We start from the raw sequence: 27,295 nt of genomic DNA, 5'->3' as shown, positions 1-27,295 counted from the left end.
TCCTCTGGGTCCATTCATGTTGTCTTAAATGACATGATCTTCTCCTTTTTTGATGGCTGTGTAGTATCCATTTGTATATATATACATCACACCTTACTTATTCATCTGTTGATGAACACTTAGGTTTTTTCATATCTTGGCTATTGTAAAGAATGTTAGAGTAAACAAAGGAGTGCATATATCTCTTTGAATTAGTGTTTTTATTTTATTTATTTATTTTTTTGGACAGATACCCAGTAGTGGTGGAATTATTGAATCGTATGGAATTTTTTTTTTAATATTTTGAGGAACCTGCATACTATTTTTCATAGTGGCTGTACCAATTTAAATTTCCGCCAACAATACAAGGGTTCCTTTTCCTCCACATTCTCACCAACGCTTGTTATTTCTAATGTTTTTGATAATGGCCATTCTAGACAGGTGTAAGTTATTATCTGATTGTGGTTTTGATTTGCATTTCCCTGATAATGAGTGATATAGATCATCTTTACATATGTCTGTTGGCCATCTTTATCTATTCAGGTCCTCTGTCTAATTTAGTTGGATTATTTTTTTGATGGTGTTCAAGTTTTTTCTATATTTTTATTTTTAAAGGCTTTTTTTTTTAAAGATTTTATTTATTTATTTGACACAGAGAGAGAGATCACAAGTAGGTAGAGAGGCAGGCAGAGTATTTTTTACTTTTTAAAGTTTTTTTTTTTTTTAATTTATTTGACAGAAAGAGACAGTGAGAGAGAGAACACAAGCAGGGGAAGTGGAAGAGGGAGAACAGACTTGCTGCTGAGCAGGGAGCCCGATGTGGGACTCGATCCCAGAACCCCGAGATCATGACCTGAGCTGAAGGCTATTGCTTAACCAACTGAGCCACTAAGGCGCTCTGAAGTTTGTTTTTTTTTTTTAAATATATTTTAGATATGAACTCCTTATTAGATTATCATTTGCAAGTATTTTCCCCCTCTCAGTAGGTTGTCTTTTTGTTGGATGGTTTCTTTCACTGTGTGAAAGTTTTTGTTGTTTTTGTTTTGTTTTGTTTTATTTTGGTGTGGTCCCAGTAGCTTGTTTTTGTTTTCCTTGCCGTATGAGACATATCTAGAAAGATGTTGCTTTGGCCTGTGTCAGGGAAATTACTATTTGTGTTCTTTTCTAGGATTTTATGGTTTCAGGTCTCGTATTTGGATTTTAATCCAATTTGAGTTTATTTTTGTGTTACAGGGAGGTCAGTTACATTCTTTTGCATGTAGTTGTCCCGTTTTCCTAGCACCGTTATTGATGAGACTGTCTCATGTTATGTATTTTTGCTTTGTCATTGATTAATTGATGTTAAGTGTGGGTTTATTTCTGGGCTCTCTATTTTGTGCCATTGATTTACATGTCTGTTTTTGTGTTGGTACCATCCTGTTTTGATTACTACAGCTTGGTGAGGTATATGTTGAATTGTGAAATTGTGATACGTCCAGCTTTGGTTTTGTCAAGATTGTTTTGGTTACTACAGGGTTCTTTTGCTTCCATAGAAATTTTACTGTTATTTGTTTTGGTTTAAAAAAAAATGCTTTTGGTATTTTGATAGGTATTGCATTGAATCTGTAGATTGCTTTGGGTAATATAGATACTGTAATAATATTAATTCTTCCAATCTGTGAGCCTGGACTATTTTTCCATTTGCTTGTGTCATCTTCAATTTCTTTGATCAGTGTTTTATGGTTTTGGAGTATAGATCTTTGACTTTTTTTGTGAAGCTTATTCTTGGGTCCTTTCTTCTTTTTGGTGCAGTAGTAAATGGTATTTTCTTAATTTCTCTGCTGCTTTGTTATTAGTGTATAGAAATGCTGCCGATTTCTGGGTGTTAATTTTGTATCCTTCAGCTTTACTGAAGGTTGCTTTTTGGTGGCGTTTTTAAGATTTTTCTGTGTATAGTATCATGTCATTTGCAAATAGTGATGGTTTAACTTCTTTACCAACGTGAATACCTCTTCTTTTTCTTGTCTGATTGCTGTGGCTGGGACTTTTAATACTGTGTAGCAAGAGTTTACATATTTGTCTTATTCCTAATCTTAGAGGAAAAGCTCTCAGTTTTTCACCATTGAGTGTGATGTTAGCTGTGGGCTTTTTTTTTTTTTTTTTAAGATTTTATTTATTTATTTGACAGACAGAGATCACAAGTAGGCAGAGAAGCAGGCAGAGAGAAAGGAGGAAGCAGGCCTCCCCGCTAAGCAGAGAGCCCGATGCGGGGCTCGATCCCAGAACCCTGGGATCATGACCTGAGCCACCCAGGCGCCCCAGCTGTGGGTTTTTTATATATTGTGTTTATTATGTTGAGGTATGTGCCCTCTAGCCCCACTTTTTTGGGAGTTTTTATCATCAGTGGAATTTGAATTTGTCAGATCGTTTTTCTGCACCTATTGGGATGACCATATGATTATGATCCTTGGTTTTGTTGATGTGGTGTTATCACATCAATTTGTGAATACTGAATCATTCTTACAACCCTGGAGACAGTCTCACTTGGTCATGGTGCATGGTCTTTTTAATGTATTGTTATATGTGGTTTGGTCATATTTTGTTGGTGGTGTTTGCCTCTATATTCATCAGGGATATTGGCCTGCAGTTTTTTTTTTGGGTGTGGGTGGTGTCTTCTTTTGGGTTAGGCATGGCGTGATCCTGGCCTCATGAATGTATTTGGAAGCTTTGATGAGCGTAGGTATTAACTCTTTTTAAAATATTTGATAGAATTCACTCGTTGATCCTTCTGGTCCTGGACTTCTTTTTTTTTTTTTCTTTTCTTTTTTAAATTTTTTTTCTGGACTTTCTATTCAGTTTTTAAAAATCTATATATGTTTGGGTTTTTTTGACTGTACTCTCCTGTTTTCATTATTATAGCTTGTAATAAAGTTTGAAATCAGAAAGTGTAATGCCTCTAGCTCTGTTCTTTTTCAGGATTACCTTGGTTATTTGGGGTCATCTAGAGTTGTATACAAATTTTAGGATTGTCTTTTCTACTTCTGAATAGTGCCATTAGGATTTTGATAGGAATTGCAGTGAATATGTAGATTGCTTTGGGATAGTCTGGACATTTTAACAATGTGAATTCTTCCAATCCACGAGCACAGAGTATCTTTCCAATTTTTTGTGTCTTCTTTAGTTTTTGTCATGAGTGTCTTACAGTTTTCATTGTACAGATCTTTCACCTCCTTGGTGAAATGTCACTCAGATTTACCCTCTTTTAGTAGTATCTTTTGAAGAGCAGAATTTTAAATTTTGATGAAGTCTAATTTAGCCATTTTTTTTTCTCTTACGGATAAGAAAACTCTGACTAATCCATGGTTGCAAAGATGTTCTCTCTCTCTCTCTCTCTTTATTTTTTTTTTTTTTAAGTTTTATGGTTTCAGGTTTCGCATTCAGGTCTGTGATCCATTTTGAATTTATTTTGTATATAGTGTAAGGTATAGATCCAGTGTTTTCCTATGAATATCTACTTGTTTCAAGACTATTTTTTGTTGGAAGTACTATTTTTTCTTTACCTTAGTGCCTTTGTATCTTTGTCAAAAAATTGTTTGTCCATATATATGTGGGCTTATTTCGCATTCTCTATTCTGTTCTACTTATTCATTTGTCTTTATGATAGTGCTATGCTACTTTTATTATGTAACTTTTTAATAATTTTTGAAATTAGTTTTATTAATCCTTCTTTTGCTTAGTTGTTTGGATATTCTGTCCTTTGCATTTCTGTATGAATTTTAGAACTAAATTGTCAGTTGTCTCGTAAAGTTTTTTTGGGACTTTGATTGGCATAGTGTTAAATCTGTAGTTTAATTTGGAGAGAGCTGAAATACGCTAACAATAGTAAGTTATGTGACTCATGAACAAGTTTTATTTCCCCACTTATGAAGATCATCTCTAGTTTCTCTCAGTAATATTTTGTTGTTTTAATGTAGAGGACTTTAACATATATAGTAAGTTACATTTGTCAGTATTTTTGGATGCTTTTATAAGTGGTATTTAAAAGGTTTCAGTTGTTAGTTCCTAATACATAGAGATATAGGTGATATTGGCACTTTGATCTTTTATGATACAAACTGGCTAGATACAAATATTCTGACTTTTTTAAAGTTTTCTTTGGATTTTCCACATGGGAAATCATATTTGTGGTTAAAAAGACAGTTTTGTGTCTTTTTTTTCCAATCAGGATTTCTTTTTTCCTTCAGATTTCACTGATTATGCCAATATGAATATAAGTGGTGAAAAGCAGCATTCTTCTCTTGGGGAAAAGAATTCAGCTTTAAACATTAAGTATGATGATAGCCATTGAGTTTTGTGTAGATGCTCTTTGTTAGATTGAGGACCATTCCCTTTTTTTTAATATAATTAAAAATTTTTTTATAAACATATAATGTATTATTAGCCCCAGGGGTACAGGTCTGTGAATCACCAGGTTTACTTACACACATCACAGCACTGACCATAGCACATACCCTCCCCAATGTCCATAACCCTACCACCCTCTCCTGACCCACCCTCCCCCTTGCAACCCTCAGTTTGTTTTGTGAGATTAAGAGTCTCTTCTGGTTTGTCTCCCTTCCAATCCCATCTTGTTTCATTTATTCTTTTCCTACTCCCCAAACCCCCCACATTGCCTCTCCACTTCCTAATATCAGGGAGATCATATCATATGATAGTTGTCTTTCTCCAACTGACTTATTTCACTCCGCATAATACCGTCTAGTTCTATCCAGTTCTATCCACGTCGTCGCAAATGGCAAGATTTCATTTCTTTTGATGGCTGCATAGTATTCCTTTGTATATATATATATATATATATATATATATATATATATATATATACTACATCTTCTTTATCCATTCATCTGTTGATGGACAACTAGGTTCTTTCCATAGTTTAGCTATTGTGGACATTTTTGCTATAAACATTCAGGTGCACGTGCCCCTTCGGATCACGTTTATATCTTTAAGGTAAATACCCAGTAGTGCAATTGCTGGGTCGTAAGGTAGCTCTATTTTCAACTTCTTGAGGAACCTCCATGCTGTTTTCCAGAGCGGTTGCACCAGCTTGCATTCCCACCAACAGTGTACGAGGGTTCCCCTTTCTCTACATCCTCGCCAGCATCTGTCATTTCCTGGCTTGTTAATTTTAGCCATTCTGACTGGTGTGAGGGGTGGTATCTCATTGTGGTTTTGATTTGTATTTCCCTGATACTGAGTGGTGTGGAGCACTTTTTCATGTGTCTGTTGGCCATTGCGATGTTTTCTTTGCAGAAATGTCTGTTGGTGTCCTCTTCCCATTTCTTGATTGGATTATTTGTTCTTTGGGCGTTGAGTTTGATAAGCTCTTTATAGATTTTGGGTACTAGCCCTTTATCTGATATGTCATTTGCAAGTATCTTCTCCCATTCTGTCAGTTGTCTTTTGGTGTTGTTAATTGTTTCTTTTGTTGTGCAAAAGCTTTTGATCTTGATGAAGTCCCAATAGTTCATTTTTGCCCTTGCTTCCCTTGCTTTTGGTGATGTTCCTAGGAAGAAGCTGCTGCCGCTGAGGTTGAAGAGGTTGCTGCCTGTGTGTTCCTCAAGGATTTTGATGAATTCCTTTCTCTCATTGAGGTCCTTCATCCATTTTGAGTCTTATTTTTGTGTGTGGTGTAAGGAAATTGTCCAGTTTTATTCTTCTGCATGTGGCTGTCCAATTTTCCCAACACCATTTGTTGAAGAGACTGTCTTTTTTCCATTGGATATTCTTTCTTGCTTTGTTGAAGATAAGTTGACCATAGAGTTGAGGGTCTATTTCTGGGCTCTCTCTTCTGTTCCATTGATCTATATGTCTGGTTTTGTGCCAGTTCCATACTGTCTTGATGATTATAGCTTTGTAATGGAGCTTGACGTCTGGAATTGTGATGTCACCAACTTTGGCTTTCTTCTTCAATATTTCTCTGGCTATTTGAGGTCTTTTCTAGTTCTATCTAAATTTTAGGATTATTTGTTCCATTTCTTTGAAAAAAAATGGATGGGATTTTGGTAGGGATTGCATTAAATGTGTAGATTGCTTTAGGTAGTATAGACATTTTCACAATATTTGTTCTTCCAATCCATGATCATGGAACATTTTTCCATTTCTTTGTGTCTTCCTCAATTTCTTTCATGAGTACTTTATAGTTTATTGAGTATAGATTCTTTGCCTCTATGGTTAGGTTTATTCCTAGGTATTTTATGGTTTTGGGTGCAATTGTAAATGGGATTGTCTCCTTAATTTCTCTGTCTTGTTGTTGGTGTAAAGAAATGCAATTGATTTCTGTACATTGATTTTATATCCTGACACTTTACTGAATTCCTGTACAAGTTCTAGCGGATTTGGAGTGGAGTCTTTGGGTTTTCCATATATAGTATCGTATCTTCTGCATAGAGTGATAGTTGACTTCTTCTTTGTCAATTTGGATCCTTTAATTTCTTTTTGTTGTCTGATTGCTGAGGCTAAGACTCTAGTACTATGTGGAATAGCGGTGGTGATAGTGGACATTCCTGCCGTGTTCCTGACCTTAGCGGAAAAGCTCTCAGTTTTGGGAGAGAGGGAATCTTATGCAGGCTTTCCCCCAGCATGGAGCCTGATGTGGGGCTTGATCTCACAACCCTGAGGTTATGACTTGAGCCATAATCAACAGTCAGATGCTCAACCAACTGGGCAACCCAGGTGCCCTGCCATTTGTTTTTTTATATTCTGTACTCTTCCATTACTACTTTCTATTATGTCACGGAGATGTTTTCTAGCATGCCATTTTAGTTTTGTTGTTGTCTCTCTTTTTTTTGGTTTTTTGGTTATTTTTTTAGTGGTATTCCTGAGCATTCCAATTAACATTGGAATAACATTGGATTACTACCAACTTAATTTCAATAATATGCAGAAACTTTCTTCTGTATAGCTCTATTCCTTTCCCCCTCCTTTGTGTTTTTATTTTCATATAAATAATTTTCAAATTATTTTTCTACATTGTTATATCCATACACATAGGTTTCTTTTTACTGTTTTATGGAATTGTCTTTCAGGTCAGGTAGGAGGAAAAAGGTTACAAAATATTTATACTGTTTTTTATTTACATTACATTGATCTTTGCTTGTTGTGTTCTTTATCTCTTCATATAGCTTTGCTTCATTATCATGTGTGTTTTTAGCTTGAATTACTTCATTTAGTGTTTTTCTTAAGGCCTATCTGCTGAATGTATTCTTTCAATTTTTGTTCATTTAAATGTCTTATTTTCTCCTTTAATTTTAAAAGATAGTTTTACTGGACACAGAATTCTTGGTTGACAGGCTTTTCTCAGTGATTTGAATATATAACTCTACTGTTTTTAATTCTTATTGTTTTATTTGGAGAAATTAGGTGTTATGCTTATTGAGGAACTTTTATATGGTATGTTGCATCTCTTTTACTGCTTATAAGAACTAATTTTTTTTTTTTTTTTTACGATTTTTATTTATTTGAGAGGGAGAGCACATTGCTGAAGAGAGATCCTGATGAAGGGCTCCATCCCAGGACCCTGTGATTATATAAGAACTATTCTTTGTCTTTTAGCTATTTGATCATTATTTGTCTAGGTGCAGATCTTTTTTCAGTTTTTGATGCTTGGAGTTTGTGAAGGTTGATGGATATGTAGGTTATTGTTTTTCATGAAATTTGGGAAGTATTGGGCCTTTCATTGTTGAAATATTCAGTTTATGTTTCACTGTATCCACTTGCTATGTCTCTATGAAAGCCCCTCCAATGAATTTTTCATTTTAATTAATATATTTTTCAATAATGGAATTTTTATGATTTCTACTCCTTCACTGATATACTCTATTGTTAAGGTATATTTTCATACTTTACTTTAGTTGTTTGAAAATATTTAAAATAGCTGATGCGAAGTTTTGGTTTTGTAGGTCCAACGTCTGGGTTTTGCCAGGGAAGTTTCTGTTTATTGCTTTTTTAAAAAAATTTATTTATCAATTTGGCAGAGAGAGATCACAGGTGGGCAGAGAGGCAGGCAGAGAGAGAGAGAGAGGAGGAAGCAGGCTCCCCGCCAAGCTGAGAGCCCGGTTTGGGACTCGATTGCAGGACCCTGAGATCATGACCTGAGCAAAAGGCAGAGGCTTAACCCACTGAGCCATGCAGGCGCCTGCTGCTTATTGCTTTTTATAAAACTTTCTTGGTCCATGCTTTTTCCTCTTTGCATGTCTTACAATGTTTTGTAAGTGAAAAGTGAAAAGTGGGCATTTTTATTAATGCAGTGTGGCAGTTCTGAGAATGAGATTTTTCCCTCCTCCCAGGGTTTGGTTGTACCATGACTTCTCTGGAATAAGTTTGTGAATTCTGTTCTTTTTTCCTGTGTGGCCTTTACATTCTTTCTTCATTTAGCTTAGTGGTCAGATAATTGGACAAGGGTTTTTTTTTAAACGTCAGGAAGCATTTAGGCTCCCAGTTTCTTCTGTGAAGTTCTGTGTGCTTCTTGGATGCTTGTCAACATTTAACCAGGTAGTTGTCAAATCTGCCTTACCTTTTGCTTCCTGTTTACATAGAACTTAAATATCAAACCAGAGATCTCACCTCTTTACTGAGCATGTGTATATTTCTGGATATGTGCACAGTCCTGCACCAGTACAACACTTTTTACATTCCCTAGAATATTTCATTTCTTTCTTTCTTTCTTTTTAAAATATTTTATTTATTTATTTATTTGAGAGAGAGAGCACAAGCCAGAGGGAGAAGCAGACTCCTTGCTGAGCAAGGAGAGTGACAGGGGGCTGGATCCCAGGATCCTGATTCTTAACTGACTAAGCCACCCAAGGGTTCCGATTTCAGATCTTTAAATGCCCCTTTTGTATAGGTCATTCACTAACTTTTTCTTTTAAGTTGTTTGGTTGCCTCATTTTTTCCTCATTATCCTATTGCTACCTTAGGCAGTTTCAGTATTTAAACAATTGCCTCTGATTGTTTTTAACAAACATATATGGTGAAAAGGTTGTCTTTCTTGAATGAGCTTCAAGTCCAGTCAGGTAAATATAATCCTTTGAGTGAGGTTTTCCAGGAAAATGCCATATTACTCAAATTCTGACAGTTATCTGTGAGACAGAGCTTAGGCTGTAATACTGTTCTGTTTCTTCAGTGGCTTCTAGGCTGCCTTTTAAACAGAGTATAATTACAGATTACATTTCTCTTCAGCATGGAGCTGGGGAGAGGGATCTCCCTAGGTAATTGGATAAGTTAAAATGCCACAATGCCTGTTTTTCTTACTGAGATTCAGCTGTTTTCCTTCATTAATTGTTCCTCTACAAAGGATTATTGTAAGCTTTTAGAGTTGTCAAAAAGTCTATTTAGATAGTTTTTTGTTTTATTTCTCTCATGAAGAAGAGAGGATTTTCAGAGATCTTTATAATTTTCTCTGACCTCAATTTCAATGATCTATTCAAGAGATTTAAGTAATAAATGCTGTATATATTTACTTTTGTAGTTGCCATTTTTGTTGTTCTCCATTCTGTATGCTGATCCATATTTGAGTATGATATTTTCCTTCTGCATGAAGGACTTTCTTCAATGTTCCTTTTAGTGTGGGCTGACTTATGAAAATTTTCAGATTTATGTATCAGAAATTGTCTTTTTTTGGCCTTAATTTTTTAATGATTTACTTTTTAAGGCAATATTTAAGTTCTTAAAAGAGTTAAATTTAAATAGAATTAAAATTTCAGTAAAATTTATGAATTTTAAAACATTAATTTGGGTAACCATCTCTCTACAGTCTAAATACAGAAAAGTTCCACTACTTCGTTTGAAACTCCTTCACACTACTTTATCTTCATTTCCTCTTACTTCTTTCCCATACTAATTCGTGGGAACTACTGGTCTGTTTTCTATTTCGTTGTTTTTTTTTCCCCCAGAATGTCACAGAAGTGGAATCGTATAGTAAGTTAAGTTTTGAGACTAGTTTCTCTCATTTAACATTTTATCTTGGAAATTCATTCAGATTGTTGCATATGTAGTTCAACAGGGGATGATTTTTTAAAATTTCAATTTTAAGAAACTGTATTGGGATATATAACTTAAAATAAAATATAGCCATTTAAGATTTATAGTTCAATGATTTTTGATAAATGTATATACACTTTTATAGCCACCATCATATGGTGAAGCTATAGAATATTTTTATTACTCTTTGTGCCTCTTTTATACTTCTCCCAACTCCATCCCATTCCCAGACAACTCTGATCTTCTTTCTGTTACTGTTGTTTTATCTTTTCTAGAATATCATAGTACAGTATGTACTCTTGAGTCTGGTTTCTTCCACATGTCATAATGTTTTGATACTCATCAATATTGATATATGTACCAGTTTATCTTTATTGCTGGGTAGTATTCATTGCATTGTGTATACTTTGGTTACAATTTAGGCAGCTAATATATTTTTAATTCTTTTTAAAATATACTGTAGCTTTGTTTTAAGTTGATGTGATAAAGTGATATATTACACTGTAGTGAGATTTTATTTCATTTATACTATTTAAAATTGCAATTATTATGATGTAATTTTTCTGGTTCTAGCTCCTATTTATTTAATTTTAAGATTTTAAAAATACAGAAATATATTAAGAAAGTTTTTGACTCTCAAAGGTAAAAGTTAAATTAATTTTAAGGAGTGTTAAGTTTTTAAAATAAAGATTTATTTTAATGAAAAGCATAAAGTATTTTCTGCTTGGTTTTATTTCAACTATTAGTTGTTCTCTTTTACTTTTCCTGAACCATATGAGCCTCAAGTTAAAGAGAATTAGATTTGAGCCAACCTAAGCAAGATTTTCCATTTTTAAAAATGAAATTAATGAGAACTGTTTATTTTGACAGGCCTTTGGAAATGCAAAGACAGCTCATAATAACAATTCAAGTCGTTTTGGCAAATTTATTCAAGTAAATTACCAAGAAACTGGCACCGTACTTGGGTAAGTAGCAGTAGCAGGCTTTGGAGTATGTTTATATTTTCACCATTTTCTCTTCGTAATCCATTTGTTGTTCGTTTGCTGTTTAATGAGAAGACTGACATTGGTGTCTGCATTCAATTTTTTTCCTCTAAACTGTTTTTCTTTTTTTTTTTTTTGGAAAATTGAAGCCTGAGAAAAGTTCAGAGTATAGTGTAACACATATATCTGTAACTTAGATTTGCTAATTGTTAACAGTTTGCTGCATTTGCTTTTTTCCTCTGTATTATGCATACATTCATTTTTCATAACTGCTTCTGAGTGTAAGTTGGGCATATAATTTGACTCCCCACAGGAATCAGAGCCACATTTTCCTACATGATGCTGTTCTATTAAAAAAATTTAATTTTGTTACAATAACATTTCTTAAACAGTCTGTAAATAGAGTACTTCTGTTTTTTCCAGCAATATCTTTCTAACTTTTAAATATCTAATAGACTTTATTATTTTTTTTTAAAGATTTTATTTATTCATTTGACAGAGAGATTACAAGTAGGCAGAGAGGCAGGCAGAGAGAGAGAGGAGGAAGCAGGCTCCCCGCCGAGCAGAGAGCCCGACGCGGGACTCGATCCCAGGACCCTGAGATCATGACCCGAGCCGAAGGCAGCGGCTTAACCCACTGAGCCACCCAGGCGCCCCATAATAGACTTTATTTTTAAAACAGTTTTAGTGTCACAACAAAAATGGGTAGAAAGTACAGTGCGTTCCCCTATACTTCTTCACTCTAACCCCCCGTCTCCCCTATTAATAACATCTTGCATTGTTGTGTTCCATTTGTGTGGTATGTTCTTCTGGCTTTGACAATTGTATAAAGACACATATTTACCATTACAGTGTCATGTAGAGTACTTTTACTGCTCTAAAATCCTCTGTGGTTTGCCTTTTCACCCCTTCTTACCCAGTAACCCTTGGCAACCACTTACCTTTTTATAGTACCCCAGTTTTGCCTTTTCCAGAATGTCCTGTAGTTGGAACCATATAATATATAGTCTTTACAGTTTGGATTCTTTGCCTTAGCACCATGTATTAAAGTTTCCTCCATGCCTTTCATGGTTTGATTTTATTGGGCTAATGTTAAATGTATAGATTAATTTGGGGATAATTGACATCTTTGTGCTATTTAGAAATGCTTTTAAATTTTTTGTATTTCTTACTGAATTTATTCCCAGGCATCTTATTTCAGTGTTTTACTGTTATTAAAAATGTGATTTTCTCTAGCATTATATCTTCTAGTTGTTTACATATATGAAAGTTATTAATTTTTATATTAAGCTGTATTTTGTTATTCTTACTGAATTGTTTTATTGTTTGCATTCATTTTACTACTGTTTCCTTGACCTTTTCTTGGTATATTTGCAAAAATATTTATTTTTTTCTGTTCTTCTCTCTTTAATTATTTTCTTTCTTGTTTGATTCCAAATAATATTGTTTCCGATCTTTATGTGAATGACTTTACTTTTCTCCACAAAGTAAAATACTGATTTTAGGGCTTTTTGTCACATTAATGAGTTCGACATTGATTTAAATTTTCTGTGAGTGGTTTTTTGAGTAACAGAATGATATTGCATTTTATCAAATGCATTTTGAGCATCTATGACGATCAGCATGATCTTCATTCTGAGATCTGTCAGTGTTATTATTTTCCGAATCATTTTGTGTTCCTGGGAAAGCAATCCGACTTGGTCATACAAAGATACAATTTACACACACACATACATATATGTACATATATTTATGCACGCACATATAAATTGGTTGGTCTATTCGGTTTCCTAGTTTTTATTTATGTTTTTTTGCATCCATATCAATAAGTGAGATTGGTTAGTATTTTTCTTTTTTATGCCATTTTAATTATGCTTTTCACTTCTGCTTTTAATTTAAAAATTTTGACCAAAACTATGTGTATTCTACCCACCCCCAAACCCCACGAAACACAAAACAAGAAGGATAAGTACTTTAGTGGCGAGTTTCATAACTCATTTCCTTTCTGATTTGAAAACCATGTTTCCAAAGGTATAACTGGAACTTTTACTAATAAAAATGGGATGCAGCCACATAGTCAAGTTGTACTTTTCTAGTATTTGATTGTGATACAAGAAATGTTGATAGTAGGTTCAGCTGTATATGTTGCTTTGTAACTTACAAAGTATCATTACATATATTCATTGATTCTTAAGACAGTTTCATGAGTTAGGAATGGCAGATATTTATTTTCCTATTTTATGAATGAAATTCTTGCTCTTAGATGTTAAGCGTTTATCTGAAAAGGTTAAAGGTTCTCTTACAACAGTGATGAGCAGAAATCTTTTTTTTTTTTTTAAGAAATCTTCATCTTGATTAGTAAGTCAACATACACATACTAAAAAATTTTCATATTGAATATTTTTAACTTAGCAAATATATATTAAACATTTTCATCTTTTTATCATTTATTAGGCAAACATTTATGGAGTACCAGGCACTGTGCTAAGTGTTGAGGACAAAATAACGAACACATGTTCTCTGCCATTAAAGTTCTCATAGTCTTTTGGGGAAGATATATTTACATAAGAGGATTATAGTAAATGAGAAGTATAGTGATAGAAACATGTGTTTGGAGAAATTCATAGAAAACGGTATATGATTTTTATCTTGGGTCTTGAAAAATTGCTAAGCAGAAAAAGTAGGAAATCATATTATCATTTGAGGGATTGGCATTAGCAGATGAGTGGAATCATAAGAGCTTGGTGTACTTGAGAGGAGGTAAGTTCAGTGGCTTCAGATTATGGACATAGTGCTCAGTTGATTTCAGATTGTGAATAAACCTCTAATGTAGCTATCTAATTTATCCTTTTTTATTGGGAAGTAGATTTTAAAGATCTTATTATAAAAAAATAAAAAAAGTCAAACAGACACAGAAGTGAAGAGAATAGAAGGAATGCCCATTTAGATTCAGCAATTATCACATTTTGCCATATTTGCTTTATCTGTTTTTTCTTTTTCTATGCTGATGCATTGAAAAGAAACCGGGGCGCCTGGGTGGCTCAGTGGTTAAGTGTCTGCCTTTGACTCAGGTCATGACCCCAGGGTTCTGGGATCTAGCCCCACTTCAGGCTCCCTGCTCTGTGGGAGGCCTGCTGCTCCTTCTCTCACTCCCCCTGCCTGTGTTACCTCTCTCTCTGTCTCTCTGTCAAATAAATAAAATCTTTTAAAAAATAAAATTAAATAAAAAGAGACTATCCCAGGTAGACGTAATACCAGTTTACCCTTATGTACTTTAGTATGAGTAGCAAGTGAAAGTAGAAGAATAACATGAGTAGATCTTATTTTAGGGTAAATAACTCTCATAGCGGTATAGCTCAAGGATTAGAGAGGAGGAAGGAGAAATGTCTAGAAGTATGTTGATATAGTTGAAAGAGGGAGCCTTTGTAGTTAAAATAGACCTGGCTTCAAATCATAGTTCTGCTGTTTAATAGCTGCATGATCTTAATATCTATGAGTATCAGTTTCTACCCTTGTGAAATAGGCTGTAATATTTGCTATGCAGAGTGGGTATAAGAATTTAATGTACTATGTAGAATCTAAAATACAAATGAATAAACAAAAAGCAAAATTAGACCTATAAATACATAGAACAAATTGATGGTTGCAGAGGGAAGGAAGGTGGTGGAATGGGCAAAATGAGTGAAGGGGAGTGTGATATACAGGCTGCCAGTTACGGAATAAGTAAATCATGGGATTAAAAGGCACCACGTATCAATGATATTTTACTAGGGTATGGTGAGCATAGTATAATGTGTAAACTTGTTGAATCATTGTTTTATATACCTGAACACCTGAAACTAATGTGACATGTGTCAACTATACTCAAAAGAATTTAACATATTAGTTTATGTCTCCCATTTTAGACAGATAAGAACCTGTTTGAGTAGTCTAGACTAGAGGTGATGGTGGTGACTCGGAGGAAGCGATGCGTTTTAATTACTGGTAATAGTAGTAGTAGTAGTAATGAGTTTGCAAAAAGGGCATATTTGAGGTTCATTTTATGAATGGAGCCTGTTGGATAGAGAGTATAGCCTGTAGAATTAGAAGTGGAAGGAAGAGCACGGACAATGCAGCCAGGAGTGAATGGCATGCTTGAGGGAATAACCTGTATTTGCAAGTGACTAAAATACTGAGCATGCAAGAGGAGGGAACTGATGGGAATAGAAGCTCAAAAGCCAGATTTTGACTCCACAGAGGTTTGTGCTGTGTTATTTGGTTTCAATAGTATAAAGCTTTTAAATTTCAGACTGTAAGTCCCCCTTTTTGGAGTTTAACTGATTGATTCAATTTGGGTAAGAGGTATTTGGAGACTTGAAGAGGTAAAGGCTGGATAAAGAGAATGACATAACAGAAATATATTTTAGTTCCTCATTACTTTCAGTATAAAATCCATTTTTCTGTCACATAGTATATTGGTCCTTCTTCTTCTAGTGCACTTGTGTATCTCATTCTCTAGCTATGTTGAGTAATTATCTTCCCTGAGGTTAAATACCCTCTTTCTTTTATGCCTTCCCATAAAGCAGTTCTCCTGGTCTTCTTCTCGTCAGTCTTTCAGACTTCAAAGTCATTTACTTAGTCAGTCACCAAATAGATTTTGTGAATGTTTACTATGTGCTGTGTACTCACCTTTCTGGGAATTGTTCCTTATATAATGTTTTCCTTCTTGGATTGAATCTTACCTGTCTCTCTTGATATAGCCATAATTTTTGATTATTGCTCTATAATAAATCCTATATCAACTCAGTATGATATCCCCTTGTTTACATATTTCCTTTACTAGTCTGTAAGCCCCTTGAGGATAGTGTATCACTTATTTCCATATTTGAACAGTGCTTAGCACAGTGCCCAATTAATGAAAAGTTATTGAATAAATCAGTAAATAATAAATGATAAATAGGGGCGCCTGGGTGGCTCAGTGGGTTAAGCCACTTCCTTCGGCTCAGGTCATGATCTCAGGGTCCTGGGATCGAGTCCCGCATTGGGCTCTCTGCTCGGCGGGGAGCCTGCTTCCTCCTCTCTCTCTCTGCCTGCCTCTCTGCCTACTTGTAATTTCTCTCTGTCAAATAAATTAAAAAAAAATGATAAATAGATTCCAGAATGTGGCCGTAGCATAAATATGTTAAGAAAGTATGTCTTTGAGCCTATTTAGTCACCTGGCCAAAGTATAATATCTGAAAAAATGTGTAGTGGCATATGAGCCTGAAAAGAAAGTAAAGCCTATGCCATGGATGGGTCTTGTGTGCCATGTTTTGAACTTCTGAATTTATTTTGAAAGCCCCCCCCCCGCAAAAGACAAGTTTATAAATTTAACATAGATAACACTAACAGCATTTATAACACAATTGTAATTTCAAGTGTACTAAAATGATCTGAGTGGTATTCTTTATACTTTTGCGTCTTCTCCGGAAAAATGTTTACCTACCTTAAGCTTTATTATGTATATCAACCAATTTTATTTTTCTTCTAGTGCCTATGTTGAAAAATATCTACTGGAGAAGTCCAGACTCGTTTATCAAGAGCATAATGAACGGTACATATTTTTCTTAGTATAATTAGATCAAGTTAACATTTGTATTAATCAGATCAACTTTTAGGATGTTTGTATATTTACAAATTCAGCTTAACACCATGCATTGCTTTCCATATAATTGCTATTTCTGTCATGAGCAGAACATTGTACTTTTTCAGAGGCTGCTAGAAGGTTTTTTTAATAAGTACAAACATACCGTGTTTTATTGCACTGCACAGATACTGCGTTTTTTTTAACAAATTGGTTTGTGTTGAGCAAGTCTTTGGCACATTTTCCAGCAGTCTTTGATCACTTTGTATCTGTCTGTCATATTTTGGTAATTCTTGCAATATTTCAAACTTTTATATTATTATATTTGTTATCGTGATCTGTGGTCCACGATTATAACTGGCTGAAAGCTCAGATGATGGTTAGTAGTTTTTAGCAATACTGTGCTTTTTAAATTAAGATGTGTATGTTGTTTTTTAGACATAATGCTGTTGCACACGTGAGAGACTAAGGTGTGATGTAGACATAACTTACCTGCACTGGGAAACCGAGAAAATTGTTTGCCTCATGTTACTTTGAGATTTGCTTTATTGTAGTAGTCTGGAACTGAACCCGCAAGATCTCTGAGGCATGCCTGCATGTGGAACTGTTAACCTTTCTAAATTCTAGACAAACTGTCCGAACAGAAAACATGACTCAGGTCTTTATCTGACTGCTTTTCGTGAGCATTGTGTCTTCAGACTTTTTCCCATGCCTTATTATTCTGTTTCTAATTTGAGAAAATTTTTAATAAAGCACTTACTTTCATTATATTATAATGAGGTATACAGGACTTCAGAGATTATATAAGTAACTTCCTACAGATTAAGAAACCTAATGTCAGGGGAAAAACCCCCCAAGTGTCAGAGAGATAAATGATTTCCTTCATGCTGCAGTGAGAAAAATTTAAGAGCCAGAGTTTGAAGTTAAAGAGACCTACATTCAAATCTTGAATATGGCTTTGGCATCTCATTTAACTCTTCTGCTTCTTTGATATTTATTCCCATTTTACAGATAGAAAATTGTCTTAGAGTTGTCTAGAGAAATATAAAGTGATTATTGTGGCCCTTATACATAATTATATTCAGTAACTGATAGGTAACATTTTCTAATGAATACGACCAGGTTAGGACTAGAACTCAAGACTTTACTGTTCTTTTTTTTTTTTTTTTTGTGGCTAGCATATGAGGAAATCTAAATTAGAGGTGTTTTTTTTTTTCTTTTTTTAATGAAGGTAAGAGAGTTTTAGAATGAAATAACTTCATAAAGTTTTGTAGAGTTAACAGATACTGCTATTAGAAGGTTGTTAGTAACTTCTTCCAACACGTTTTAATGGAGTAGTGGGAAAGGTTATTAGTAACTTCTTCCAACACATTTTAATGGAGTGGTGGAGATATAGCATGGTTTCAAAGAATCACGGGAGGTGAAGATTCAGAACTTAAAAACTGATTGTCTGTTTTGCTGGATTCTGTTTCTGAATGGATGTGTCATATTTAATGGTGTGTTGCTAAATGTGGGTTGCTAGTATTTTGTTGAGGATTTTTTGTGTCTGTATTCATAGGGAATATTGCTACAAGGTGTTTTGTTTTGTTTTTCCCTCCTGATGTCTTTGTTTGGTCTTGGTATTAGGATATTCCTGGTTCATAGAATGAGATGGAAAAGTTTGGGAAGGATTCTTTTTAAATGTTTGCTAGAATTTGCTAGTGAAGCCATCTTGTTCTGGGTTTTTATTTGTGGTGAATTTTGATTACTAATCCAAACACTTTAGTTATTATACGTCTCTGTAGATTTTCTGTTTCTTCTTTAGCCAGGTTTGGCATTTTTTATCATTCTGGGAATTTTTTCATCTAGGTCATCTAATTTGTTGGGGAAAAAATTGTTTATAGTATTCCCTTAAAACAATTTTTATTTCTGACAGGTAATAATGTTCCCTCTTTTGTTCCTGAATTTGAGGTCTACTCCTACCTTTGGGCTGCTATAACAAAATACCTCAGTCTAGGTAGTTTAAAAACAACAGAAATTTATTTCTCACAGTTCTGGAGGTTGGGAAGTCCAAGATCAAGGTGCCAGTATGGTTGCATTCTGATTAGAGCTCTTCCTGGTTCATAACTCATACCTTCTTGCTTGGTCCTCATATGGTGGAATGGGTTAGGGAACTCTATGGAATCTCTTTTATAAAATCACTAATCCCATTCATGAGGACTCCACTGTCATGATCTAATCAACCACCAAAGGCCCCGACCTCCTAATATCATTACCTTTGGGGTTAGGATTTCAACATAGGACTTTGAGGGTTACAAATTCAGACCATAGCAATCTCCCCCACCTTTTTTGTCAGTTTAGATAAGAATGTGTTAATTTTGTTGATCTTTTAAAAGGACCAAGTTTTGGTTGATTTTTCTTTATTTACTTACTGTTTCCTATTTTATTTCTCTTCTCATGCTTATCACTTTTGTTTGCTTTGGGTTTAGTCTGCTCTTTTTTAAAATTTAAAAAAATTTTTTAGTTTCTTAAGGTGAATGGTTAGCTACGAGTTCCTTCTGTTTTACTGTGGGTTTGCAGCTCTAAAGACCTGTTTTAACTCTAATGGTTCCCATATTTTGGCAAGTTGTGGTTTGGTTTTTTATGTATCTATTTTCTTATTTCCTTTGTGATTTCTTCTTAGAACCCATTTTTATTTAGGAGTGTGTTTTTGAATTTCCATGTATTTGTGCATTTTGGAAATTTCTGTACTTCTGATTTCATTGTAAGATCATCAGAGAATATAGTTTGTATAATTTCAGTTGCCTTACATTGAGACTTGTCATAGAGTTTAACATTTTTTAATCCGGAGATTGTTCCATTTTCCAGTGTTGAGAAAATATGTATCCTGCTGTTGGATGGAGTATTCTGTAGATGTGTTTTAGGTGTAGTTGGTTTTTAGTATTTTTCAACTTCTCTTTTTCCTTATTGATCTTTTATCTTGTTACGGTTCTTTTCATTATTGAAAGTAAGTGTTGAAATATCTCAGTGCTATTGTTGAATTGTTTTTTATTTTTCTTTCTTCAGTTCTTTCAGTTTTTGTTTTATGTATTTTGAGACTCTGCTTTTATATGCATTTACATTTAGAATTGTTTTATCTTTCTGATGATGAATTGGCCCTTTTGTCATTATAAAATGTCATTTGCATCTAGCAACAATTTTTTTTGTCTATTTTGTTTGTCTATTTTGTCTATTTTGTTAGTATAGACACTTTAGTTTTCTTTTGGTTATTGTCTGCATGGTATTTTTTACATCCTTTTAGTTTCAACCTATTTGTATCTTTGAGTCTATAGTGTGTCTACTGTAGATAGCATGTAGTTGGATTTTCTTAATTCATTCTGCCAGTTACTTACCTTGGGACTCATTTATACTTCATTTAATTGCTAAGATAGGATTTATGAATGTTATCTTGCTATTTGTTTTATGTATTTTTTAATGATGTTTTAGTCCCTCTATTCTATTACTGCCTTGTTTTGTATAAATAGATGTTTTCTGGTGTACCATTGGCATTTCTTGAATTAAATATTTCTTGAGTTATTTCCTTAATTGTTGCCTTGGCAATCTCAGTTAATATTTTAGCAGTCTTGTTTGGATTAATAACTTAATTTTGGTAATATACAAGTAACTTTGCTCCTATGTAGTTCTGTTCCTTTCCTCTTCTTTTGTAGTTCTAAAATCATATAAATTATATCTTTATAACAGTAGACCCATCAGTACAGTTAGTCGTTATTGTTTTTTGTTGGTGTCTGGGACTATCCTAATTTCTTCTTTATTTTTGAAGGATGACTTTGGTGGGTGTATAATTTTTTTTTAAATCACAGTGCAGTTTAAAAAAATTAACATATAATGTATTGTTTGTTTCAGGGGTACAGCTCTGTCAGTCATCAGTCTTACACAATTCAGAACAGCACTCATCATAGCACATACCCTCCCCAATGTCCCTTACCCAGCCACCCTATCCCTCCTACACCCTCCCCTCCAGCAACCCTCAGTTTTTTTTCCTGAGATTAAGAGTCTCTTGTGGTTTGTCTCCCTTCTGGTTTCATCTTGTTTCATTTTCCCTCCCTTCCCCTATGATCCTCTGTCTTGTTTCTCACATTCCAGCTGATAATCTTTTATTAGGAATCCTTGATAAGGCATGTCTTCTAAATGTGGATCTCTTTAATTTTTCTCCATTGGAGTTTGTTGAGTTTCTTGAATGTGCAGGTTGTTTTTTCATCAGATTTGGGGAGTTTTGGGTCATTATTTTTTCAGATAGTCTTTTTGCTCCTTTCCTCTCCTTTAGGGATTCCTTTTGTGCCACAGATACCTGAGGCCTGTTCAGTTTTCTTCATTCATTTTTCTTTCTCTCTTTCTCTAAAAAAAGATTTTATTTATTTGACAGGGAGACCACGAGTAAGCAGAGAGGCAGGCAGAAAGAGAGGGGAAACAGGCTCCCTGCTGAGCAGAGATCCCAACACAGGGCTCTATTCCAAGACCCTGACACCATGACCTGAGCTGAAGGCAGAGGCTTAACCCACTGAGCCACCTAGGTGCCTTCATTTTTCTTTCTCTTCAGACTCCTTTCAAGAGCTGGCTTCAGTTTCCCTGATGCCTTCTTCTGCCCACTCATATCTGTCACTGAGTGCCTCTAGATAGTTTTTCATTTTAATTATTATGTATTTCAACTCTCTAATTCCTCTTTAATTATTTTTAAATAAGTTGTATATGTTTATCGATAGTCTCCTTGATGAGACATCATTCTCATACTTTAGTTGTTTAAATGTGGTTTCCTTTAGTTCTTTGAACATACTTAAAACAGTTGATTAAAAATCTTGTGCACTGGGGCGCCTGGGTGGCTCAGTGGGTTAAAGCCTCTGCCTTTGGCTCAGGTCATGATCCTGGGGTCCTGGGATCGAGCCCCGCATCGGGCTTTCTGCTCAGCGGGGAACCTGCTCCCCCCTCTCTCTGCCTGCCTCTCTGCCTACTTGTGATCTCTCTTTGTCAAATAAATAAATAAAATCTTAAAAAAAAAAATCTTGTGTACTAAGTAATGCCTGGGCTTCCTCAAGGATGGTTACTTCAAGATCAGCCAGAGATGAGAGTTCAGTACCTTCTCTGGTCTTTGCTGAGAAGGTGTGAAGCCCTGGGCACATGCGCAGCCTTATGCATCCACATGATCTTCTAGATTCCCAGGAATGTATTGGGAGCTTTAAAAACCCTCTGTGGAGATCGCATTTCCCTTTAAATTTTTTGATTAGCCTACTGTTTCCCCAACATTTATCCATGGTTCATGTAGCTGACATATTAAAAAATTGCCAATAATTTTCCATACCTTCCCCTGGGGAAAAGGTTTTCACACTGGCTTAACTCTGAGTCAGGTCATTAAAGACAGTTTTAAACATGGCGTCTTCCTGGGAACCACCAGATAATTCAAGTGATGTTTCTCAGGGAATGACATTCTGAACCAGCTCCAACCCTCTTCTGCCCTCTTGTGATGGCTGCCAGGCTTTTGGTGTTCATCATGATTGTAACCTATTGGTTTTGAAGGCCACCCTGGATTTGGTGAACAGAAGATGGATTGGGGCAAGTTAAAAGGCAACAAAGGTTGCATTTTTAATTGAGATTGAGCGGTTTTTCTTATGTAAACACTCCTTGGATTGCTCTAAGCTTTTGGTTAATTTTCAGAGTTCTGACAAAAGTTGTTTCTGAAAAGTTTGCTGTTCTCTAATTTGTCTTATGGAGGAGAGAATTTTCAGGTCTTACTTTGCCATATAGCAGCCTTCACCCCTCTCTTTTGAATTTAGTATGCAAAACATCATTTTACTTTATAGTACCTAAAATACGGAACTTACTACCACTTTTTTATTGAAAAATGAAACAAAATTGAAACATTTTACTAGTTAATGTTTGTTCTTTTTTCTGTTAAATGGTAACCGGTGATTGTGTTCATTATAAGCCATACTCTTTGTTTCCAACAGGAACTATCATGTATTTTATTACCTCCTGGCAGGAGCAAGTGAAGAAGAAAGATTAGCATTCCATCTTAAACAACCAGAAGAATATCATTATCTCAATCAGGTGAGAGTTCATGAAATGTATTTTGAAATGTAGGGCATTATTAAATTTTACTTTCTTGAGAAAAGTTTTTTTGTAATACTTTGTTCTCCAAACCCAGTAATGGATATTAACTAGCATTTTCATACAGGCAGTCTAAAAATTTATGTGATGTGCTTCTCAAATTTAAAAATTATTATTAACCATAAGAGTTGGAAGGGTTTAGTTATATGTGTATCCTTTGTTTTTTGTGAGACTCTTTCAGAGAAAAATAAACTGTTTATATATGTACCTGCTTGTTAGAAAAATGAGTTGGTCTTTCCAAAGTGGTTTACCTTTTAAAGATAAGAGCATGTTCAGTGTTACTAATAATTAATGTTTCCCCTTTGCATGGGATTACTTGAAACCTCTTTTATATGTTTTGAAGTCTAATACATATACCTCTTTGCATGATACTGTGATACTAACTTAGAGTATGATTGTTTTTATAATTTAGCAAATGATTCTGTTCAAATGAAATTCATCATATCTTTCTGTGAAACTCAAAATTCACTCCTAAATTTCCATAATAAGGGATAATTGCAGTTTTTCATTATAGTGGTTTCTCCAATTTTACTATTTCTCATTAATAAAAATTCTAGAACCAATATTAATGGAATTGGTATGACAGTAAATCACTTAAATAACAGACTCTTTTTTTTTTATTATTTGAGGCAAGATGTAATATTCATGGAGATAAATGCCTTTATGGTAACTTAAAAAATATTTATGAAGGTTTTGTAAGGAAATTGACATTTTGATGATGGTTCAAAGGCTGTAGTATGTATTTAAGGTTATGAAAGTAGCATCTTAAGAGTTTTCCCAAGATAGAGGATGCTATGTAATTGGTATTTCTTAATTTCAAAACTACATATTTATATGAACTAATAAAACTTTGTATTTATATATCAATTCAAAATTATTTAAAAATATCACTTCCTGATAAAATACTAGGCATTTCTACTGTATAAAATTATGTATTGATTTAGCTTCTGATATTTTTCTTTTCCCTGTTAAATGCTTTGGAGATATTTAGATGATTAAATATTTCCTTTTTAAAAACTAATAATTGCTCATAAATGAGCTGATAGTCCCGAGCTTATTTCTCTTCTTCCAGATATATATATTTTTATTATCAGTGGCCATACCATACATATTCTTGCCATACATATTCTTGGTCAGTATTAAAAGAATATGAGACTGAGCAGTTAATACAAATCTCAGAGTCACTGAAAAACAGGAAATATGGATTGGTTGTAATAATATATGATCTCCCAGAATCTGAATGTTTACCTAGTTGTTTCTTGTTTTATGCTGCTGTACAAAATAACTCTCTTTGGGTAGCAGCACAGTGCTGCTATACTACATCTAAGAGATGATTAGAGAAGAATGATAACCATTACTTCTGCCTAACTAATCTGCCTTACTTTCAGATAACAAAGAAACCTCTCAGACAGAGCTGGGATGATTATTGCTATGACTCTGAGCCGGTCAGTACAAGTACCTAAATATTCTGTGTTCCTGTTAAAGGACCCTCACTCATCTTGCTTATTTGTACTTATCTCATGACTTAGAAAGAAAATCAGCTAAAATACAAAGAATCTAGGAAAGAAGAGAAAATAATGTTTAATTTCTTTGAACTGACTTTGTATGTGTATGGTTTGTGGATTAAAAACCAGTCAGTTCACTTTTTAAAAAATTTGTTCTTTTGTTGCTAATGTTTAGTCTATATTTTTATTTATTTATTTATTTTTTAAAAAAATCTTTTTTTTTTTTTTTTTTGTATTTGACAGAGAGAGAGAAATCACAAGTAGGCAGAGAGGCAGGCAGAGAGAGAGAGGGGAGAAAGCAGGCTCCCTGCGGAGCAGAGAGCCCGATGCGGGGCTCGATCCCAGAACCCCGGTATCATGACCTGAGCCGAAGGCAGAGGCTTTAACCCACTGAGCCACCCAGGCGCCCCAGTCTATATTTATTTTGACAATAAATTGATTGCATTCCTGATGGATTCTTATGAACTACAGGTTTTTTTCTTGAGGTGTATTTTTTTTTAGTGATTTTATTACTCACATGTTACGAGTAGTATGTAATCTTTATCTTAAAAAGGTATAGCCTTGAGGCACCTGGGTGGCTCAGTCAGTTAAGCAACTGCCTTTGGCTCAGGATATGATCCTGGGACTGAGCCCCATTTGGGGCTCCTTGCTCAGCAGGGAGCCTGCTTCTCCCTCTTCCCTGATTGTTTTCTCTCTCTCACTATCTCTCTCTGGGTGTTAAATAAAAAAATAAATTCAGTAAAAAAAGGTATAGCCTTCCTGTTTTTGTGTCAGTTAACAGTAACAGTCTTTTCACATGATGACTGCATGTACATTTTGAAAGTTTTTTAGTTGCAATAGAGGCTCTAGTCTTTATATAATTTTCCAAAAATTAAGAATTTAAATTCCTATAAATAAGATTATTTTATGTTTTAATTGAGTGATTTAAGGGCATATATGATGTAATATAAAATGAACAGGTAAATTTAGCTTTCTTTTTATATTTTATAAGGACAAGTTTATAATCAAAGGACACAAAAAATGTTTTTTCTTCCCTTTGTAGTGAGGTCAGATGTAAAGGCTTAAAACATGCATTCATCTCTATCTGTAAATTAACTAATGAACTAATTTATTAATTATTCCTTCTGGAAACATGTTCTGGTTCTTGCTTTAAATAACTATGACTTTAATTTTCACTGTGTGTGATTACATACTCCACTAATTACAACACTAGACTGTTTCAGAGTTGAGAAGGATCAGAAATTATGGACTTAAACTTTTTCCTTCATACAAGGTTTAATTGCATTACCTTTTCATTATATATCAAGTAATTTATGGTTTCAGATTTAACATTTTGGAAAATTTTAGAGATTTAAATTTATAGATTCTGATACATTTTAGTAGAAAAAATTTACACTGTTTTGCTGTTTTTGAGAAGATTCCATCTTTCACTTGTTAACATCGAGTGACTGAGTCTCATTGGGAAGTAGGTAGGAAACTGGTAAAACTCATATGGCAAATGTAAGACTTGATTGCCTGTACAGAACTTGTCATGGCATTGTGAACTGATCTGCTGTTATTTAGACAGTCTCAGTTATGCTTCAGAGTTTGGGGTCTGAAGCAGACAGACCTGACTTGAATACTGGCTGATCCACTTACTAGTAGTTTTTGAGAACCTGAGTAGGTCACGTAATTCTTTTGTTTCCACCATCTATTTGATGAGATAAAAATGGTCTTTAACTTTTGTGAGAATTACATTAGACAATGCATCTAAACAGTTGATAGAGTATTTAGTATTTAGTAAAGTATAAAGTACATGTTCCCAGAGCTGCTGCCACCATCGAAATCATCATTATCCATCTTTTCCTTAAAGAATTTTGTAGCCATACTCCTTTATTTCATTTGTATCTTTCATTAGCCTCTCATTCACTGTGTTTTCAATCTGTTATTGTTTGAACTTCGGATAATTTCTGTTGCCTTTTCTCACAAGTTAATGAAAGCAAGCAGTTAATCTGAGGATCTTTTGGTTTGTTTTTTTCCTCTTAGCTCCTCAGAGTATATTTGGGGGCAAACTAAACTTTTTTTCACCTCTGAGTGATGAGAACTTGTGTGGCTTAGCATTATAAGAAGAGAGGATTGTTAGGTACTGTTCTGTAATTTGTCCTATATTATCATATATATAATGGAATTGTATAGATGATTCCAAGGGGAACTGTGATGAGGAAATTGCTTTTAACAAGGGACTCCTTGTTGCCTGTTGTATATTGATTTAATTCCTGTTAAGGTTATCCTATTAAATAAACTCAAGCAACTGGTGTTGCCTGACAGAGGGTAGAGGATTTAGAACTGGAAAGATTTTCATTTTGCCACCCCTGTCATTTAGGTGAATTATTTAACCTCTGAGCCTGTTTTCTTTTCTACTGAATGAATATATAATTATATATACATACACATTATTATCTCCTTGGGTTTAATATCTAATTTTATGCTATATATCTGCATTACTCATTAACTCATTCTTACAGGGTCAAAAGCAGGTTTACATGCTTGATACTTGATAGTTTAAAAAAAAAAATGAATACTTTCTCAAAAAGGAATGTTTGATTTAATTCAGTACTTATTCAGTAATTCAGTGATTATATATTACTTTCTTCTTGGCACTGATTTGATGCTGGAGATCAGCAGTGAATAAAACAGGTAACAGTTAATACATTTATTGAGTACTTGATGCAACATTCCACAGTCAGACATTAAAAAAATTATACATGTGAGGAGGTTTTTGAAAATGTACATATAAGGGATTGTGAGAACATATAGTAAAAGGCTTTAAAAACTTGTTATTTTAAAGATAAAAGATTATGTGTTTGACTTTTTTGGGAGCTGAAATGCAAAGTTTACTCTAAAAATATTTGGTAGTTCACAGCTATCTTTACCAACTAATGTGTGTTTTTTGCAGATTTTTAATTTTCACATATACTTTCTTTTACTGATAATCATGTTCTTTATATAATTTCATTAGGAACTATTTTTATTATATCTAATATTGAGATAAACATGTTTATATTATATATATCTAAACTCCATTTCTC

The 27,295-nt window shown here is 34.1% G+C and overlaps 1 protein-coding gene across 7 annotated transcripts in view; it reads left to right on the top strand.

The window, feature by feature from the left end:
* The window catches only part of MYO9A (myosin IXA), a 321,690-nt gene that overhangs the window by 81,054 nt on the left and 213,341 nt on the right, over positions 1–27,295 (top strand). For 6 of the 7 annotated variants that reach the window (XM_044231266.1, XM_044231267.1, XM_044231265.1 and 3 more), the window contains exons 3-6: positions 10,870–10,964; positions 16,492–16,554; positions 22,563–22,662; positions 24,111–24,167. In XM_044231266.1, coding sequence (XP_044087201.1) covers positions 10,870–10,964; positions 16,492–16,554; positions 22,563–22,662; positions 24,111–24,167 — 315 coding nt within the window. The remainder of the gene's footprint in view (positions 1–10,869; positions 10,965–16,491; positions 16,555–22,562; positions 22,663–24,110; positions 24,168–27,295) is intronic. The other variant, XM_044231269.1, reaches the window with a different exon arrangement.

Source organism: Neovison vison, chromosome 13, assembly GCF_020171115.1.
Source record: "Neovison vison isolate M4711 chromosome 13, ASM_NN_V1, whole genome shotgun sequence".
Lineage (NCBI taxonomy): Eukaryota > Metazoa > Chordata > Mammalia > Carnivora > Mustelidae > Neogale > Neogale vison.
This window is presented reverse-complemented; position numbering and strand designations above follow the sequence as displayed.